Source organism: Anguilla rostrata, chromosome 1 (assembly GCF_018555375.3).
Source record: "Anguilla rostrata isolate EN2019 chromosome 1, ASM1855537v3, whole genome shotgun sequence".
Classification (NCBI taxonomy): domain Eukaryota; kingdom Metazoa; phylum Chordata; class Actinopteri; order Anguilliformes; family Anguillidae; genus Anguilla; species Anguilla rostrata.
The window spans coordinates 61,976,971-61,997,348 of NC_057933.1; the positions used below are offsets into that span (position 1 = coordinate 61,976,971).

At 45.6% G+C, this 20,378-nt stretch overlaps 1 protein-coding gene across 1 annotated transcript in view; it reads left to right on the forward strand.

Moving 5' to 3' along the window:
• Nucleotides 1-20,378, forward strand: part of kif13a (kinesin family member 13A) — a 77,314-nt gene that overhangs the window by 36,576 nt on the left and 20,360 nt on the right. The window contains exons 4-20 of the mRNA XM_064350111.1: nt 681-741; nt 4,076-4,168; nt 5,399-5,579; nt 8,253-8,340; nt 9,824-9,958; nt 10,406-10,518; nt 11,523-11,634; nt 12,442-12,654; nt 12,917-13,027; nt 13,182-13,316; nt 14,897-15,027; nt 15,572-15,658; nt 15,899-16,074; nt 17,509-17,728; nt 18,145-18,307; nt 19,222-19,365; nt 19,693-19,842. Of these exons, the coding sequence (XP_064206181.1) occupies nt 681-741; nt 4,076-4,168; nt 5,399-5,579; nt 8,253-8,340; nt 9,824-9,958; nt 10,406-10,518; nt 11,523-11,634; nt 12,442-12,654; nt 12,917-13,027; nt 13,182-13,316; nt 14,897-15,027; nt 15,572-15,658; nt 15,899-16,074; nt 17,509-17,728; nt 18,145-18,307; nt 19,222-19,365; nt 19,693-19,842 (2,313 nt within the window). The remainder of the gene's footprint in view (nt 1-680; nt 742-4,075; nt 4,169-5,398; nt 5,580-8,252; nt 8,341-9,823; nt 9,959-10,405; nt 10,519-11,522; nt 11,635-12,441; nt 12,655-12,916; nt 13,028-13,181; nt 13,317-14,896; nt 15,028-15,571; nt 15,659-15,898; nt 16,075-17,508; nt 17,729-18,144; nt 18,308-19,221; nt 19,366-19,692; nt 19,843-20,378) is intronic.

The window sequence follows — 20,378 nt, forward strand, 5'->3', positions numbered from 1 at the left end:
CTACAATACTGACTAAAAATATCTTCATCTTGGGAGAAATCTGGAGCTTTTGAAAGATAAGTGTATTTCATTAAGCTATACAATAACATACATAACATACATATAAGTTATAGCGCATATAAATCAAAATAATTGATATTAGTTTGAACAAAAGCCACAAGCATTTTTGGTTCATCTGCCGACTTTTTGATTATAAATAATTTCTAAAATAATTATTTTCTAAATGACCAATATCTATCCTCGTGATGTTTGTCTTCACTTGTTTTAAAGAGGGAAAGCTCTTCACTTGAGACCAGTCACTGGGAAAAGAACTGTTTCTTTATGAGTGACTGCTATATAGCCTCTATACTGTCTGATTTTCATTGAAGCACTTTTGAGTGGCAGTGTTTTGTAATGGTTATGGAGCTTGTATCCACACACAAAAAAAGCAGGTTCCCTTTGAAGCACTGATGTTGTAACCTTGGGCAGCATACCTGCGTTTCTTCGGTAGAAATGTCCGCGTGAATGGGTAATGTAAAGACAAAAAATATGTGTTAACTGAAGAAGTAATAACTAACTGCCAAGGTGTCCCTGTTTGTTCTTAGACAGGCTGACTCACCACAACAGGCTTTTCATGAGGTTGAAGGGCATTTCTGGACAGGCACTTACGTGGGCTCCTCTTTGTTCCTCTCTCCCCGCAGGTGTTTGCCTTCGACCACTGCTTCTGGTCCATGGATGAGTCCAACCACACAAAGTATGCCGGTGAGTCACAGACAGCTGCGTGTCCCGACAGCAGCCAGGCGAGAAATATAATCACGCCCAGTGTAAAGAGATACCGGGACTCGTGTCTGAGCTCATTGCTTTTGTCCGTTCCTCTGCCGCAGAAGAGCTGAGGAGAATCTGCATTTCGTCTGAGCAGGTTCACTTTGAAAGAAGAACACTGTTGTCTTTCAGCACTTCTTTTCATGTAGTATCCCTGTAAAGGCAACACTTTCCCTGACCACGTGGTTCACACCTGCTGTGGTGTATTTGACTGAGTCAATGAGGGAATGGAGGTCTGAGCTCTGGTTCACGATCTGTGGTGTAAGACAGAAAAAACTCACGCTGGCAAATCCCTCTCCCTGGCAGCTCACCATGTATTAGGACCCGCCTGCTGAATGCTGATCAGGCACAGGGAAAGAGAAAGGATAAAAATGGAAGCAGAGATGTAGACATCAGTCTCACAGGAAGCTGGGTTTTAGGACATTTACCTCAAACCACAGAGCTTATCAGTCAAACTGTATACATTAACACAGAGTTGAATTGCAGTATTACATTATCTTTTTTTCTACAGGAGAAGCTTGTGTAAAATATGTTATGTGGGGCTGCTGGGTGGCTCGTTCTTTTAAGGCAATGTTCTTGAGCATAGATGGGCCCCGTGGTCTGCTATGAAATCCAGAATGTTCCAGTGCCAACTTTGGCCTGCAGCCCTGCAGTGCAGAGCAAAAAGGAGGCTACTGTTGCCCAGGGATGGGAGTGTTTCAGGCATCCGAGATGACAGGGTCACACACTGGTGCTGGTCTTTTGGGCACTTGCAGTTTGCCTGTTGAGCTGCACATGAAGTGTATTCCTTTGACTTGTGTCTGTGTGAGGCCAGATTGCAGTGGCTGAAAGTGTGTGCTTTATAGAAGAGCACTGGCTTATCTGTGCTCTGCCAGATTTATAGAAGAGGTTGCTGCAAAGTGCGACTATAAAAATATGGTTGAGAATTCCAAACTGAGCAGCAAAAGGAGATAAGAGCATGAAAAACCTTGTTTCTTGAATGCCGGTTTAGGCATTGATCTACGTTGCCACAGTTCTCATTTTTTGATTTCATTTTTTGTGTTTTTCATAAAAATGAATTAATTTTAACTTCCAAACTGATATAGATGTTAAGTGATACATTTAAGATAAGCTACTGATATCCTTCCAGAGAAGAGCCCTTCAGATGTTCTCTGATGTTACACTGTGGAACACAAACGTTCCCCATCGGCCTGCATTGTCCTCACAGAATTCCCTTCAGTACGGAAGCCCCGCGTTCTCTGTGGAGAGCCGCCATCCCCAGCTGTGCAGGCGTTCAATAAGCTTTTCCCGTCGCTTTTCGCCCCAGTTGCCATGTGTTCATGTTTAATTGTTGCGTAAATGACAGAAAGGCAATCTGTTCTCCGTAGGCCCGTGTGAACAAAAGCCTGGGGTTCGTCTTTATTTAGCTCTTTTAGCAGCTGGCAGTTCAGCCACAGGCATGGCACTGTGGCACTGCAGAAATGACGTGCCTTTTCCACCTCGTTGTTTTCCTCCAGCGCGCTGGGCGCAGTAGGACGTTGGCATGAGTGTACCATCTGCAGTTCTTGCTGGGGTTTTTACCATGGTTGGTTGGCCGTGTAATTTTTTGCATTTCTTAGCAGTTTTCTATTTTCTGCAATGGCAGAAAGTCAGTTACGGACGCACTTAGCGATGGATTTTCATTTGTTTCTACATTGAATGTGAAAAGTGTAAAAACAACAATATTATATCTTCACAAAACTTCTGTTCTGTGAATATTGTATTACAGTATTATAGAAGGCCAAACTCAGAAAAAGACATTTAGTTGTACCACTTTGCTGAGGAGAATGCTGGGTTTCAAATGGTTTTTCATGTCAGTTTTTTCATGTTTTCATGTTAATATTCTGCAGGTACAGTATCCTAAATCAAGAGTCCCAGAGCCTGCCAAAATTCAGTGACAGACCAGCAGAATGGTTTTGTAATACATGGATTTGCCTGTTTAGTAGAACATAATAGGTCGTTTACATTCTGAAACTTGTCCTCAGCTTTACAAACATTCATTGTTTTACAAAAAGCCTTTTTAAAAGCAGGGAGTGTGCAAGTTGTAACACTGCCGGTGTCTGTACAGACATTTATAAACAGCCGGGTGGTATTTTTTAAAATTTAATGTGAAGCAATTGTCCTGATGTCCTGAATGTTGTCCTCTTCGTCTGTTAACCTTCCTTGTGATTAATCAAATATGAGGCCTCGGACGTCCAGTTTGGATGATAAAGCTGCTTGCTGAATCCCCTCGGACTGATGCGCATTTAGGCTGTTTGCACGGGGCGCTTTTACCGTGATGTTCACTGAAGGATCATTTTGCTCCTACGCTTCAGTGAATTTGAATCTGTGTCAATTCTTTAATCTCTGGATTAGGCCATCAAGTGATTATTTATCTATGGCTGGTCTGGCAGTACAGGCTGCTCTTAGCCCAGGCACTGTGATGAGTTTCTTCTCTGAAAGCTGAGCCTGTCTGGGTCTGCTCCTGTGCTCCTTCAGGGTGATTAGGGTCTTTTTAGGCATGCGACGAACAACCGGTGTAGCAGACACAGCTCGAGAGTTTACAGCTGTTTTATGCACTGAAAGCCAGTGGGCTTGGCTTTCTAAACTTCACCTGCCTGGCCTGGTGGAGATGTCTCTCAGTAGCTGAATGAACCGCTACAACGTTCTTCCAATTTGCGTTTCAAAACCATGGCCAATATTTTGTTAATCCTGCCATTAAACAATCTTTTAAAATATCAATATAGGCAAAATCAGGCCGTCGCTTAAGGTACAAGCGAGTGCAGTGTGTATTTGTGTGTCCCTACCTGCAATTTGGTCCTGCAAAGGTTTCGTTGCTAGTCAGGTTCACTGTCTGTTATTCCACTCTGCACCCTCCATCGACTGCAGACTGACATTAGGAGGGAAGCAGTATTCAAAGCGCTATCAGTTTGGTGTAGTCATCTCAGGGATAACCCCCAAAATAAGTAAATTGCTCTTATATTTACATTACATTTATTTAGCAGATGCTTTTATCCTAAGCCACGTACAAAATTGCTTATCATGGTCATTGGACAACTACAAAACACAGGTTCAATAAGGTACAAGGTTATATTGACTCTTATATATGCATGTACAGTCTGTAACAGCATAATGAATACATCTCAGTAAGAGCCAACGGCCTCCCATTTAGTACCGTGTTCTCCTGTATCAGATAGCTAGGCAGAAGGTTCAGTTGACTTGTGTGAAGATGCACTTTTCTTCCTGTGTATTAATGGCTGTAACTTAATTTTTCTAGGCCAGGAAGTAGTGTTCAAGTGCCTTGGAGTGGGGATCCTGGAGAATGCATTTCAAGGATACAATGCCTGCATCTTCGCCTATGGACAGACGGGTAACTGAGGAAACCTACTGTACTTCCACGTTCATATATCCATGTTCATTTTAGAGAAAATAACTTTTTAGCAAACTGCAATGTGAAATAAACGTTGTAATACATTGGTTGGTATTACATGCACTTTGTTTTTAACCTAGTTCTGTTAGTTTTTGCCAAATTTGAATGCATCCATTAGATTTAAGGACATATTGTGTAGTGCACTCTATGTGCAGTATAGTGAAGTCTCCCTCCCTCAGTGCAGTGGTTGGGTGCTGTGCTGCAGGTCCTTATCCATGTTCACTTACAGAAAAGAGTTTGGGTGTCAGGTGTGGTTCGCTTCAGTCACAATTGAATGCATGTTAAATAGGTAAATATGAAAATAAAATGCATGTGACACAGAGTTTAAGTTGTATTGAGGATTAAGCTCTTGATGAGTTACGGGGAAACGGGAGATCCTGCTCGGAGGCTGTGACAGTGTGAGCTGGGTCCAAGCCCAGGCGGTCTTGGCAGCCGCATCTGTTCAGCTCATTCTGCATCCCTGCATCAAACTGCTTCCTGCAATTACAGGAACAGGAAGCTGCTGCCTTTCCAACCATTCTGGAGGATCAATCAGAACTACTTTGGAGTTACACGGGCCACGTTAGGTCTTAACATTTGCTCCTGAGTACAACCAAAGATAATGTATCAGAAACCAAGATGTCTAACTCAATGATTTACACTCAAAGGCTTTACCTTTAAAATGTTGAATGGAATTTCATAGCAGCCCCTATAGTGCCATAATTTAAGCTTCGAATGAGGGTCAGAAAGAAAGTGTGTAGTTTCCACAATAATAAGCGATGTATTATTTCGTACAGTACAAGGGCAGGGAGATGAAATTATAATCAGTAGTATGAGAATGAGAAAGTGTGGATTCATTAAGTCCCCTCTTTCTGTGAATCCAAGAAAATACGTTCCTGGGCAAGGGCAAGCCTGTTTCTGTGCAGTCCTCCAGTCTGCTCTCAAATTATATTTTCCCTCTGGATCCAGCATCTGTATACATGACTGCTTACTTATAATTCACAACCTTTCTGTAAAGAATGTTTTGCTGCAGTGCGGTAATGTTTTCGTGATATATTTGCCTCAGATCCCTGGTTTAGAATGCTCTGAGCCTCTTCAGCATGCTGTACCTGTCAGGCCTAAATCACAGCTGTTGTGACTGGGGAAGAGGAGACCCGTTTGTCAAGCTAACGGGGAGCCGTTTGGTCACAGGTTCTGGGAAGTCCTTCTCCATGATGGGGAACGTGGAGCAGCCAGGCCTCATCCCCCGGCTCTGCTGCTCCCTGTTTGAGAGGGTCTCCAAGGAGGGCAACGAGGCGCACTCCTTCAAGGTGGAGGTGTCCTACATGGAGATCTACAACGAGAAGGTCCGAGATCTGCTGGACCCCAAAGGGTGAGTCAGTACATACGCACACACACACACGCAAATGCATGTGAACACACACTCATATGCACACACACACACACACACTTACGAATGCATGAACATTCTTCTTTTGAAAATAACTAGTGCGTGAGTACTAGGGCATCCTTGTACTTGTAATTGACTGCACGTGCACGCACACACATGCACAGGCAGGCATGTGTGAAACAGGCAGTCCCTCTGGCACGTTCTGATGTCTTCAGGTGACTTTTGTCTGTCCTTGGTCATACCACTGATCCCTTATGGTGAAAAATATTAAAATTTTCCAAGTATGTTAAACAGTAAAACAGTGCTTACAATTTGATAGCTAGCCAGCTACGGTATGATGAAATTTTCCTAACCAGGGGAAAAACCTAATTAAATATAATTACCTGAATGTTTTATAACCTTAGCTTAAGGCCCTCTGGTGTCATATTGGTGTTGCGGAACAAATAATATCTGGCAGATACTGTCACAATTGCACAGATGAGTGGGAAGAGGCCAGCGCTGTTCTGATAAGTATCACATTCCTACCTGCCTGTTTTATATCTCTCTGGCAGAGGAGCTGCAGAGCAGGCCAGGCTGAAATGGCTGCAGTGAACATCTGTTTGTAACAGACGCACAGCATCACGCAGTTCTGCGCACTCTTAACCGCAGTGAAGCGCATTCCTGTGCAGTGCAGATATCTGTCAGGGAAGCCATCGGCTCTTAGCCTTCCTGCAGTTTCTGAACGCGGCCGCGCACAGGCTGCGTTTTGGGCCTTCCTTCTTTTGGATCAGGCCCGTTGGCCCGCAGAGCACAGCCTGTATCCCCAGCAGTGCTGTCTCCCACGGTTACATCGGGGGGGGGGGGGGGGTGGATATAACGGGCCGTTGGGGGGTGGAGTGGTGCACTACAGTTGTGCCAGATCCAGAGTCTCGGCAGAGCGGTTGAAGCCTAAGCGATTGATCCACAGCTTTTTATAGACGTCTGGGGATCTGCCAAATTAGGATCGGGTTCACTGAGCCCCTCTGCTCCATCTAGTGAAACATTACGGTTTCAAAACTGGGTGGCTTTTCCCCTCCAACTCATAACTAATTTACATGCATCTCCAGTATGTGATGCAATCCGCTGACTGAAGTGTACAGCATCTGTTTTTTTAAATGCATTCATGTATAATTTCCAGCCACAAAAACCAAAGTCATTTTTATGTTAGAATTTTTGTTACTTTCTGTCACTGTCTGAGTCAAAGTTCCCTATTGCTGCCAGGACCAGAGCTTTCTACTGGATGAATGGCACTGTAGTTATATGGGCTTTATTCGACAGATGGGTTAATGCTCTAATTATAGAGCGACCAACTTAATATCTCAATAGCTCCACAGCCATTTTTGGGCATAATACCGGCTGGGATATTTGTCTGCTGTTTATAGCACCACATGGGAAGGGCTTTGAAAACTGCACGCTTCTGCTTGTCCATGTTTGTCTGCTTTTGCACTCAAAAAAAGTGATTGTAGCAAAATGTAAAATTGTGCATTTGTGCTAAATGAAAAATAGCTGTCATAGTGTATTTTGGTAAGCTGGTGCTTACCAAAATACACAGTAATCAGGGACTGGAAAAATGTATGGTAATGCTTTCCAAAATACAAAACACTTTATAAACATTACTGTTAAAAATCAAATACCAGGTGTCTATTTGAATATCGATTGCAAATGATCGGTTTGTTCTTTGAAAACCACAAGTGAGATGGATGTCCCAAGGTGGGACACACATATAGTTAGGAAGTGAACATGTTTTATTGTGGGGAATGTAAACACTTTGTGGGAAGAGTATATGGATTGGTTCAGTGGAGTGCTAACAAACTGACGGCTAATCCTACCCAGCCCAGTGCTGACTGTGGCCAAGAGCCTAGGACCGGAAATAACTGGACACACTGTTTCTTCGGGAGTTTTGCTAGCTGAAGAGGTTTGGTAGCCGGCCAGCTACACACTGTATCAAAATTGTTGTTGGCTGCAAATGGCCGCTTTGTTGTGCCTCGCCCCGGACTGCCGTGCGTTAGGCCCGAGGCGCTGCCTCTGCTGTGGTGGGACTTGGCCCTCAGTAAATCAGAGGCGCTAGCCCGGGCAGACCCGCCCGGGAGCTGGCGGGACGGCGTGAACATGGGGCCCTGATGGAATCCTGGCCTTTTGTCGCCATGGCAGCGCTGGCGCGCGGAGCGGAAGGGGTGGGGTGGCGGGAACAGCCGCGTCAGGCCCGAGGCGGCGGAGTAGGCCCAGGCGAAGCAGGCCCGGGCGAAGCCTGGCTGTCCTGGGAAACCACACAGCCTTTCACCTTATAGAATCGTTGGGGCCATTTTTGGTGCGTCTCCATAGAGCGCCTGTCAACCGGATATTTTTAATGATATGCACTCAGTACTTCTGAAAGTTGCATTGTGCGCCTTCCCATGTTTGTGCTGTAATGGGGGAGTACAGCTGTTAGAGCCTAAGGCATATCTGCCTCTCTCCTCCCAGCTGTGTACGTGGCCTCTATTCCTCTCTCTTTTTCTTCCTTTGTTTCTCCCTTTGTCTGTCTCCTTCATGTTCTGTCTCTTGCTCTTTCTCCCTCATCTCTCTTTCTCCTGACGTGCCCTATCTGCAGTGCTACGCACATAACCTCGGCATGGTTGTCTGTCTGTCTGCTTTTCACAGGAACCGTCAGTCTCTGAAGGTCCGGGAGCACAAGGTCCTGGGCCCGTATGTGGACGGGTTATCCCAGCTGGCTGTCACTAACTTCGAGGTAAGAGCAGCTCAGTGCTGAAAGATATGACACAAGGCAGCCCAGCCTGTCTGTACGAAGCACAGTGGGCTGGTCCCTTGTGATCTCAAGGAAAAGGTTTGACCTTGTTCTCTCTGTGAAACTGTAGCTTTTTAAACTTGTGTGTGTTCTGTCCATATGTGACAGGCCTGTGAAGTAAAGTGATGTGTGTGAAATCTTGAGTTATTCCTATAACTTAAGAGCAGTAAGACGTTCAATAGAAATGGAGTGCTTTATTTAAGTGGACGTTGTGAAAACAATGTAAAAAATGTGCTTGAATCACTTTCAGAGCTATTGCTTGTCCAGTATGATAACTCTCTGGAGTTAGAATGTACCACATCTGCCTTGCATTGAGTTGCTGGAGTTCAATTTCACGAAGTAGTAAAGTGGCTATTTACTGAGGACTTCTGCACAGCACCCTCAGGGAATGTGTCCTAAAAGTGGCAGATAGATGATTGGTGCTGTATGTAATGTCTTTAGAGATTAGAAGTGAAAGTTGCTTTGCCTGTGCAAGCTTGCCAGCTGTTGAGGGCGAAATGTTTCCGCAACTTGACAGGCACTTATTTGCTAAGAAGTCCAAATTTGCTTAGGAAAACAGCGATAAAACCAAATCTTAAATAACTGCTTCTGATTTCTGACAGCTTGACATCACTAAACATGTTTGAGAAAAACAGCAGTGTGTTTTGTGAGGTTTTCCTGATATTTCCTCCCTCACGTCAGTGGGAGAAACACACTCAAGTCAAATGGAGTCCCAAGAGCAATGTGTTCACCAGTTCATGACTGAAACGTCATTATTTAGACTGAATACGATTCTGGATGTGTGCCCCTCTGGTACTGTAAAGGGGAGCAGGTGGCAGTAATGCTGATTTTTCACTTTAATCACGTAAAATTGTCACAATTTTAAACAGTTCTGTGAAAAAACCTATGGACTTTTATGTGTATAGAAGCGTACTGAGACAACCCTTGTTATGGTTGAATTGTGACTTCAGCTGTTGCTGTGTCTTTTATGTTGAGGTGTCATATTTTACAGGGTGCAGTTCTGGTACAGAGTTTCTGTAGTAACCCAGCTGTTTTATTTCCCCTGTAGTGGTTGTGGGCGGGAGGGGGAATTTGGATGTAGGTGGCAAGCGCTGAAACAGCCAGAGTTGCAGAATAGAATCCCGGCTACACCGGTCTGTTCTCAGAACAATAACTGCTCTCAGTTTCTCAGAGCTTCTGCCCATTACCTAGGGAGAGCCAATTTAATCAACTGGCTCAGAGCCACGTGGTGATAATGCTGAAGCCATTAGTGTTTTCTTTCTTTCAATAAGACTTTTTGGCCGTGTAAACGCGCACTCGCACACACCGACGTGAACTTACACACACACACGCACCCACGCTGTGCGGCGGGATTGCCGTGGAGACGTGCCGCTTTTTTCCGCGGACTCACACTGCGCCTTCATCTCTGTGCCCTTATCCCCCGCAGGACATCGAGTCGTTAATGTCAGAAGGGAACAAATCTCGAACGGTCGCCGCCACCAACATGAACGAGGAGAGCAGCCGCTCCCACGCCGTCTTCAGCATCATCATCACCCAGACCCTGTACGACCTGCAGTCTGGGGTCAGTTCACGCTGGGGCCGCCCTGCTTCTGAAACCATCGCAAGTCTGTGATCCAGTGGCGGCCATTTTAGCTTTATTTATCAAATCATGAAAACGTCTCAGCAATTTTTCCCCCCCAAGCTGCGTTAATTGAAAGTAGAATTGTGCCACTTCTGGAGTCATTCTTTCTTATTCATTGTGCTGTTCCGTTGAAAAGCAGCTGCAAGCTCTGTTCTGCCTGCGGAGGACAGGATTTAATGTTCTCGCAGTATGAAATTAATTGCAGAAATTATTTAGCCTTTGCCCCCTGAACAGATGTTTTGTGGGGATTGAACAGCATGTTGATTTTCATTAGCCTTAAATATAATATCCAAGAAAGCTGGGACAGGCCCAGAATGTGCAGAGACTCTGCAGCTCTGTGGTGCTGTGTGACGTTGCATTGGTCCGTCTGTGTCCCTGTGCCCGCAGAACTCGGGGGAGAAGGTCAGCAAAGTGAGCCTTGTGGACCTGGCGGGCAGCGAGCGCGTGTCCAAGACGGGCGCGGCGGGCGAGAGGCTGAAAGAGGGCAGCAACATCAACAAGTGAGCGACCAGGGCCTAGTGCTGAAGAGCAGTGCTTTATGAGCTCACCTGCAGGGCCTAGTGCTGAAGAGCAGTGCTTTATGAGCTCACCTGCAGGGCCTAGTGCTGAAGAGCAGTGCTTTATGAGCTCACCTGCAGGGCCTAGTGCTGAAGAGCAGTGCTTTATGAGCTCACCTGCAGGGCCTAGTGCTGAAGAGCAGTGCTTTATGAGCTCACCTGCAGGGCCTAGTGCTGAAGAGCAGTGCTTTATGAGCTCACCTGCAGGGCCTAGTGCTGAAGAGCAGTGCTTTATGAGCTCACCTGCAGGGCCTAGTGCTGAAGAGCAGTGCTTTATGAGCTCACCTGCGGCCTAGTGCTGAAGTAGCAGTGCTTCACTCACCTGGGCCTTAATCTGAAAACCAGGCTTTATGAGTCTCGACCTGCACTGGGCCTAGTGCTGAAGAGCAGTGCTTTATGAGCTCACCTGCAGGGCCTAGTGCTGAAGAGCAGTGCTTTATGAGCTCACCTGCAGGGCCTAGTGCTGAGGAGCAGTGCTTTATGAGCTCACCTGCAGGGCCTAGTGCTGAAGAGCAGTGCTTTATGAGCTCACCTGCAGGGCCTAGTGCTGAAGAGCAGTGCTTTATGAGCTCACCTGCAGGGCCTAGTGCTGAAGAGCAGTGCTTTATGAGCTCACCTGCAGGGCCTAGTGCTGAAGAGCAGTGCTTTATGAGCTCACCTGCAGGGCCTAGTGCTGAAGAGCAGTGCTTTATGAGCTCACCTGCAGGGCCTAGTGCTGAGGAGCAGTGCTTTATGAGCTCACCTGCCCTGGCACACTGAGTCATCCATCTGGGCCATGATAATCATGAAAATAATCACATGGATTTCTGTAATAAAACAGAATTTGCAGTAACTATGTATTTCATCTACGTGTGACGGTTGTATATTGCACACAAGTTTGGGATGGTAATGTAGTGGGATGAATTGTTGGAAGTCATTCCTCTTTCTTGTGCCCTTCGCTTCCAAAGGTCCCTGACCACCCTGGGCTGTGTCATCTCTGCCCTAGCTGATCAGTCTGCTGGGAAAGGGAAGACCAAGTTTGTGCCTTACAGAGACTCCGTCCTCACCTGGCTACTCAAGGTGTGTAACAAAGAATAACACTCTCCATAACCCAGGGAACAGTGTGGAACGCAGGTTTCAGAGTTCCCATACACAAACCCAGAAAACCCAACCTCTTTTGGATAGTTATGGAGGCAGCCCACTCCTGTGTTCTCACATTGAAAGCTCCAATGCTGTTATGAAAACACTTTCATGTTCGTAGCTCATCACACACCTGTATAAACTTTCTCAATTGAAGTCGATTGAGCAGCTCTGAGCACTCCCATGATGCAATGCGATCATAACTCAAATGACTGCAGGAGTATTGTTCTAATATTTTTTTGACCTTGTGAACACTTGCTTATGATACATTTTCATACCAAGGGTAAATTTTATTCATGGCAAAAGAAAAACATTGTGGTTGTAGCAAGTGTCTATATATTGATTGTCCATCCAGTGTGGATGATTTACCAATCTCCTAGTTCGGTTTGGAATATTTTATGTGTGCTTGGTGAAGTCTACCGCTCTGTAGGTGGAAGCAACTCAGTTTAATTTGTTAATGTGTGTATTAAGGGGCGATATAGCTCAGGAGGTAAGACCGATTGTCTGGCAGTCGGAGGGTTGTCGGTTCAAACCCCGCCCTGGGCATGTCGAAGTGTCCTTGAGCAAGACACCTAACCCCTAACCTCTAACTGCTCTGGTGAATGAGAGGCATCAATTGTAAAGCGCTTTGGATAAAAGCGCTATATAAATGCAGTCCATTTACCATTTACCATTAAAGTACACACAGATATTATGCACACAATGCCTGTATTCCCTTCTGTGAAACTGCATGCTCTCACATTGCAGGATAACCTTGGGGGCAACAGCAAGACTGCTATGATTGCCACTATCAGCCCAGCTGCGGATAACTATGAAGAGACCCTGTCGACACTGCGCTACGCCGACCGAGCGAAGAGGATCGTCAACCACGCCGTGGTCAACGAGGACCCCAACGCCCGGATCATCCGCGAGCTTCGGGAGGAGGTGGAGAAGCTGAGGGAGCAGCTGTCCCAGGCGGAGGTGATTTTTGGGGATGAGGAACAGGAAGCTGGGCTCTGACACTGGGGCTAATAGTCAGCTTGGTATGAGGTTGACCAGGTTTGGCAGTTGACATTAGGAGGCCTGAGTGTTGGGGTTAAGGGGCAGAAACCTTTACTGGCTTGGTACTTAGCACTGACAGGCCTGGATTTAATGGTCTGGAACATTGATTGAGTTGGGTAGAGATGGTGCGAAAGCTGGGCTCATGAAGTAAGATGGTATTGCCGATATTGTTCTCTTTCAGTCGATGAAAGCCCCTGAACTTCAGGAAAAGCTGCAGGAGTCCGAGAAGCTCATCCTGGAGATGACGGTCACCTGGGAGGAGAAGCTGAGGAAGACGGAGGAGATTGCACAGGTAAGTGCCCTGCCACACCTTTTGGGGGGTTTTATGCATGTTTGGAAGTCCCGCTATGTGAATCTGCCTGTGGCTTCTCCATCTTGTGTGTCCAGATTGGTTTCTGTGTTTATGTGCTGTTGACATATGTGTGTGTGCATGTCTGTGCATGCAGGAGCGTCAGAAACAGTTGGAGAGTATGGGCATCTCCTTGGAGTCTTCAGGGATCAAGGTTGGAGAGGACAAGTGCTTCCTTGTGAACTTGAATGCTGACCCCGCCCTCAATGAGCTGCTGGTCTACTATCTGAAGGTGAATCTCCACACTGAGATTATTGTGTATGAGTGTATCTACATATAAATAGTAGTGTCTCATCATTTTAATGTCAAATAGCATATGCAGTGTATTATAACCTGAAATGTGTCTGTTAATGTATTTGCAGTTGTTTTAGATTCTGGCTTAACTTTAGTTCTTGAAAACATATGTTTTTTGAACTACCACATTATAGTTTTGTCCCGCTTCCCACTAGGAATGAAAATGCCTTTTCTGGTACCTATTAATGTGTATTAAAATGTCTTGGTGCAAAAGAAAACATAATTTTATCATTCTATAACTCTTCTGATAAACTTAATGAACAGACATATTTTTACATAACAGTTGAACCTGCACGGTAAGAAAAGGCTGTATTGTTGGAATCACATGCGCGATACAAGGCAAACTGAAATTCTGCTGTAGGCTCTCAGGACTGTACCAGCCTGAAGCAGTTTCTCCTAACATTCAAACTTTCCAGAGAAAGGGAGGGGCAGAGGGAGGGAGCAGGAGAAGGAAAGCAAGAAAGCAAGAGAGTGTTGTTCATGAGTTCAATTCTTCTCATTCCCTTTTGCCTGACCTATATTTCCTCTGTAATATTCAGTGCTGCCTGGGGCCTTGGGAGCAGTCAGGCTTATCGGTAGTGAGCAGTGGCCCACCAGATGGGCCAGGTCATCTAACTATTTAACACGGCACTGACCTGCGGAACGCAAGCAGTGGAAGTAAAAGGGCGATACATTCAGGGGGAGGGGGGGGGGAAGACATGAAAAGAAAAGAGGGAAAAGAGAGAGGGGAATGACTGCGGGAGACGGAGACACAGGAAGACTGTAATAAAGAGAAACAGAGAGAAAGAAGGATGCAGGGAAGAGTGAGTGAGAGAGACAGAGCGGAAGAGAGAGAATGTGTTTTTCCGACCGGGCGTGGCATGAGAAACCTCGGCCAAACTTCCTCAGCACAGAAACAACAGGCCTCTGTCCGGCGTCCTCAGGCTGGGCATATTCGGGAGGAATTACCATCTTAATGAGAGCTGTGCAGTTCAGCTGCACATGTGCACATCCTATGTGAGAGGAGTGTTTGTTAAACAACACCCACTCTAATGACTAATCTGCCCTCGTCTCGCTGTGTCTCACTCTGTGTCTCTGTATGCATCGTCTTATGTCTTTTACATCAAAGAAACTGCTCAACAGTGTAGAGCACGCTACTGCTCTTTAAAAATTAACCAGGGTCATTCTTTAAAAATCTGTTCATTTTTCCAGTATTGTGATTCATCATTTGTATCTAAATAGAAATTGAGGTTTGGAACATTCCCAAAGAAACATATTGCACATACCACACGAGTGATAAAGATTTGATATGTCCAAGTAAATAGATAGGGTTTTTTCTGGTTTTGTGGCATTCGCTTTTGTTTTGTGTCTGCTTGTGTCTACTGTCACTCAAATTGCTGTGTATGACACGACACCAGCAATGTACTGGAGAATAAAGCTGTGGTATAGAGCCGTGCCTTTTCTGTGCAGTCTGTGTAGTCGCAGTGGTTTGGGTGCCGAGCTTCTCTCTCTGAGCTGGTGTTGTCGTCCCATGTGTAGGACCACTCGCGTGTGGGAGCTGACACATCTCAGGACATCCAGCTGTTTGGGATCGGGATCCAGCCAGAACACTGCTTACTTGACATCAGCCAGGACGGGGATGTCACTCTGTCCCCCATAGAGAACGCCAGGTAACCCATCATGCATCATCTCACCTGTCAGGTGGCTGTCTGGTGTGTAGCAGTATGGAGAATAGGAACTGTGAGCTCACTTGTGTTTCCTGTATGACAGTAGCAGTGTCATCTCCTATAGATTTGACCCAGAAATGCATCCCACTCGTACCCTATTCATTTGTGGGTTAGCATTATGCAGGTTATGAAATAGGGTCACAGCATTTTTGGAGTACCTTTGCACCACACTCTAATGGCTGAGCTGTAGTTTCGCTCTTTCACCAAAGACAACCTGGAAAGGCTTCTTTCCCTTCAGATCCCTCTTTAGATGGTCTGCCTTATCTGAAAAAAGACAACGGAGACCTTCTTATGGCCCTCAACTGTGTCTCCTTTTGTACTTCCATTAGTCTTCCACTTTTCTGTTTATTGGACTCAGGACAGAGCCTTGAGGTACACCAAGAGACAGCCTGCCTGTTTGTTTCTTGTTTTTTATGTTAACACCTGTGATTTGGAGAGAATTTTGATATTGTGAGATCTGTGATGTGTTGTGCGTGTGTGTCCACAGAACCTGTGTGAATGGCACCATCATCCACTCCATGGTCCACCTCTGGCATGGTGACCGCATCCTGTGGGGCAATAACCATTTTTTCAGGTGGGTCAAGAGCTGGGTCCCAATTAATTATAAAACCATTGCGTCTGTGCTGGACTAGGAGACGTTGCTGTTGGACAACCATATCAGCTACCTAGTTTAAGCTGTTCATTTTAAATTATAACTCAGAGAAGAATGTTCTGTCACTGTGAATAAACATAATTGTTACTAGCTTGCTTGATTAACATAATGGCACAATCTCAGCTGCAGTATTTCTTACTGGCTTGTCTGTCTGCCTGTCAGAATCAACCTGCCCAAGCGGAAAAGGCGGGACCGCTTGAAGGAGATGGACAGGGAGTCTCCAAGGGAGAGCTTTGTGGAGCCGGACGTGGAGACGGCCAGCGAGGCCTCGTCCGAGCAGGACTACAGCTACGAGTTCGCCCAGATGGAGGTCATGATGAAGACTCTGGGGAGCAACGGTACGGAGTGTCTCTCGTGTCCTCATCTTCACACTCATCCTCTCATCCTTTTCCCTTTTTTCACTCTCTCGGCCCTACATCTGTCCATCACTATGCATTGAAATGTGTTTGACTGTAAATACAGTATATGGCAGCAATTGATGGTGTAATTAATTACATCTTTCTCAGAATTTGTTTTGTGCGTTCAACGGCATTTTGTGAGATTTTTGAAGGTTGCAATGGGACACCGTGTTGAAGGCCCTTTATGGAAAAATTATGTTTGAACATGTTCTTCGGCTTAAATCATGGCAGGATAAACAATTTTAGCGTTAATAACATGCATGTGCTGTGCATAGGAAGACTAGGGGATTACTGCACTAGAATTGTTGTTCCCTGGAGAGCTTTATTCTTGCAAAGGGTAATTCCTAAAACTGAACATGCTCGTTGAAGTCTTTTCTCAGCATGCTAATGTCAAAGTAAAAGTGTGCTTTACTTCAGTGTCTTTGTAACACTGAAGAGATTCGCAGTGAGATATTTGTGTTGTATACCCGTGTGAGGTCCTCATCCTGTTCATATAATTTCCCCTGGGTTTTCTCCGTTTGCTTCATTTATCTTGTTTGCACACTCTCGCTCATTCTCTCTCTCCTTTCTTTTTCTTTCCCACTGGCTCAGTAGGTTTTTTGCACATCTGAGATTTAGCTTGTTCCTTTCTGCACTCATCCTTGATTGTTTGTTTCCGGAAATCCGTTAGAAACATTGGGGATTTACAGAATTAAGTGGTGAATAATTAAAGTAATTATGCCACTTAGGGATCGCAGGTAGGTCCATACCGGTATTCCCATGGGAACTGCATGCATTGTTCACTTCATACTGAGGCCAGGGTTCTCAAAATGTCTGCTGAGAATCAAGGGTGTTTTGTTGGCTGTCCAATGTCCAAGGTGCATAATGGACTGCTGGGTCAATTACCATGTAAGTAGTAGTACCATGCGAGAAAACAAGGGGAGACAAACTGGTGGCCCTTATTCATAAGTGATGAGCTGCAGGTCTGACTCCGCCCACTACAGCAGCATCCCTTCAGTGTGCCAGTGCAGTCTAATCCCAGAGAGAAAGGAGCAGCTCTTTAGATGTCTCCTGGCTCTGTTCAATAACTCGCTACATGGAATGATGGATGATTCCGGCACTTTCATACATGAAATTGTGTGTTTTTATTACATAATTGAAAATTCTGTTCCATTCAGCTATACTATATAACCCTACACAACTGTACTATATTTATCTGTCTTTCTCTGACACCACATTCATGATCCTTACTGCCCATCCCTTTATTTTGTCATCTTCTTTCCACAAACCCACTCACATTCTTTCTCCTGTGCTCATTTGTATCACTCCCTCCCTACATTCCCTGTGTGACTCCTCCCTCCCCTCCTCCCCTTTGTTGGCCCCGCCCCTCTTCAGACCCCATGCAGAACGTGGTGCAGGTGCTGGAGAAGCAGTACCTGGAGGAGAAGCGCACTGCACTGGAGGAGCAGCGCATGATGTACGAGCGCGAGCTGGAGTCGCTGCGGCAACAGCTGTCCCCTGAAAGGCCCCACCCCCATCACCGCTGCAGCGCCGACCGCCTGTCATTCTCCTCACACCCTGCCCACAGCAAGCTCCGCCTCTGGAGTGAGGAGCGGTGAGGACAGCACACACATACATACGCCCACTTGTGCACACATACACACACACTCGCACGCACACACATACATACGCCCACTTATGCACACACAGATACACACACACACTCGCATACACACACATGCATGAACACATACACACACACACACCTGCATATACACACATGCATAAACACACACACACACACACGCGCGTGCGTACACCCACGCGCGCACTCACACACACACACACACACACACACACACACACACACACAGTCGTGCATAAATCTCATTGTTCGTTCTTTAGTCTGCCTGGCAGGTTCTTCCAGTGCTGTTGGTGAGAGGGAACTCTGACATTACTCAAATGAGCTGCAGCTGAGGCAGGCAGTCCTGCAGTTTCAGTGAAGTCTTCCTGTCTGTGTTTCTCTGTCAGGGACGAGCTGTTTCGCCAGAGCTTGTCTCGGCTCAGGGAGCAGGTGGTCAAGGCCAACACTCTGGTGCGGGAGGCCAATTTCCTGGCGGAGGAGATGAGCAAGCTGACGGACTACCAGGTCACCTTGCAGATCCCCGCTGCCAACCTCAGCGCCAACCGCAAGGTGTGTCCGAGACCTCGCTCGCACCGCGCGGGCATGCGTGCCACCCAGCCAATATCCTGCGCTAATGGAGGGTCATCACCCCTAATTTCCCTCAAGTTCGACTCACTTTCTTCATTTACTAATATCTGGGAGTTAGTTTTATGTTTCCAGGAAAAAGGCTTACGATCAATTCACCCTCAGAATGAATCCTATGCGCTTACCTTAAGAAATGTCCTGTAACTGGAGGGTGACAGCTATCCACAGAGTCATTTTTCAGATGTGGCTAGTCCATCTAGAAAGACTTCATAAGGCCTAACGTCTGCATCCTGCTGCATCATTAGGACTGCAGTACAACAGCAGACTTGCGCATTAATTGGTGCCACACACTGAGGTGATGTGCAAATCACTGTCAGAGGTACTGTGTAGTACAGTGATTCATTTCCTGTGACCATGAGGGTAATTGATGATTGCAGAGAAAGACCTGGAAAGAGGAAAAGGAATGCGGAGGGATGTAAGGCTGTTGCTCTCTGTCCTGCTTGAGTAATGTAGCATGTGTGTCTCCTCAGCCACTTGTTTCTCATTTAAAAGGTTACAGATTACAGCTACACTCCAGGACATTATTGTTTATAAACGTAACTGAGCACAATTCATCTTAACAGCCATTTAAAGACAAAGGTCATTACAATTTATTTAGTTACAAATAATGAATGGCCTCATTTATGACAGTACCTACATATTTATTTTGACGTAACATGGACCACAAATTTATCATCTGTCAAACCAATAACTTTCAACCCAGTAGCAAACAGAAATTTGAGTTTGTTCAAACAGACGCCACTTCAGACAGGACAGTCTCCATTTAGTATTTCCTTTTTTCCTTGCTGTTAGAATTGAGTGTGTAAATTTCTGTGTGTGCTGTGCTTGTCCTCGTCCAGCGAGGAGCCATCGTGAGTGAGCCGGCCATCCAGGTGCGTAGAAAAGGAAAGGGGACGCAGGTCTGGACCATCGAGAAGCTGGAGAACAAGCTGGTGGACATGAGAGAACATTACCAGGACTGGAAGGAAGGAACTGAGGAGATGGTGAGAGGGAAAGAAGGGAGGGAGATATGAGTTAACTCATATGAATGTGAATGTGCTCTTGTCTGTGGACAAGCCAACTGTTTTCAAGGTCTGAGCCTCGAGATTTTCTCCTGCAAAAGGTGTAATTCTTCAGAAAATGGATCCCTGCTATTAACATTTTAAATATTTGTCCATTTAGGTTTAAACGGTCATAAATTGTTGCTGTTTCTCCTCTATCCATGGCCACAGTGCCCATAAAGTATTATTTGTAGGATTATACTGTATGTAAAGTCTTGCTTCTGCAGCATGAGATAAAATCTTCCTCTTGGGGCTCTGTTACATTTTCAGAACAACAAGCTGAACAACAAGCGTGGCGATCCGTTCTACGAGGCGCAGGAGAACCACAACCTCATCGGAGTGGCCAATGTCTTCCTGGAGTGCCTCTTCCATGATGTCAAGTTGCAGTATGCTGTTCCCATCATCAGCCAGCAGGGGGAGGTAAAATCATGGTATCCATGAGCAGAGTCTTTAGAACTTTTAAGTGGTCATCTGACCTCCTTGTCATATGGTCCTTCTTATGTAAATTGTTTATGGACAGTGACTAAACAGGAAGTAGGGTTGGTTAACTCTAATTTACTACAGGTAAATTGACTGACAATATTAACTTTTTAACCAGGACCTGATGTAAACAAAAAGCTAGACTATCACATCATAGCATATAAAGAGTTTAGTATTTTCATGTATTTACCTGAAAAATGAATCCTTTATTTTATTTTGACCATAACACTCTTATTATGTACAAATGACCTAGGGAACAAAATAGGCTACAGTGTGATGAAAAGCCACTTCTGTTTCACTTTGGCAGCCTGTATTAGGCTTAGCATGATTCTTTATTGGCAATAACACAAAATCCGCTTGGTTAGAGGGGAGTGCTGTACGTTTTTTATTTACGATGTTCTCTGGGAAAAACACGCTCCTCTTGAACAGAAATGCCTGGAGTGCCCAGGCAGGTCTTATCTGAGCGAGATTTGCAT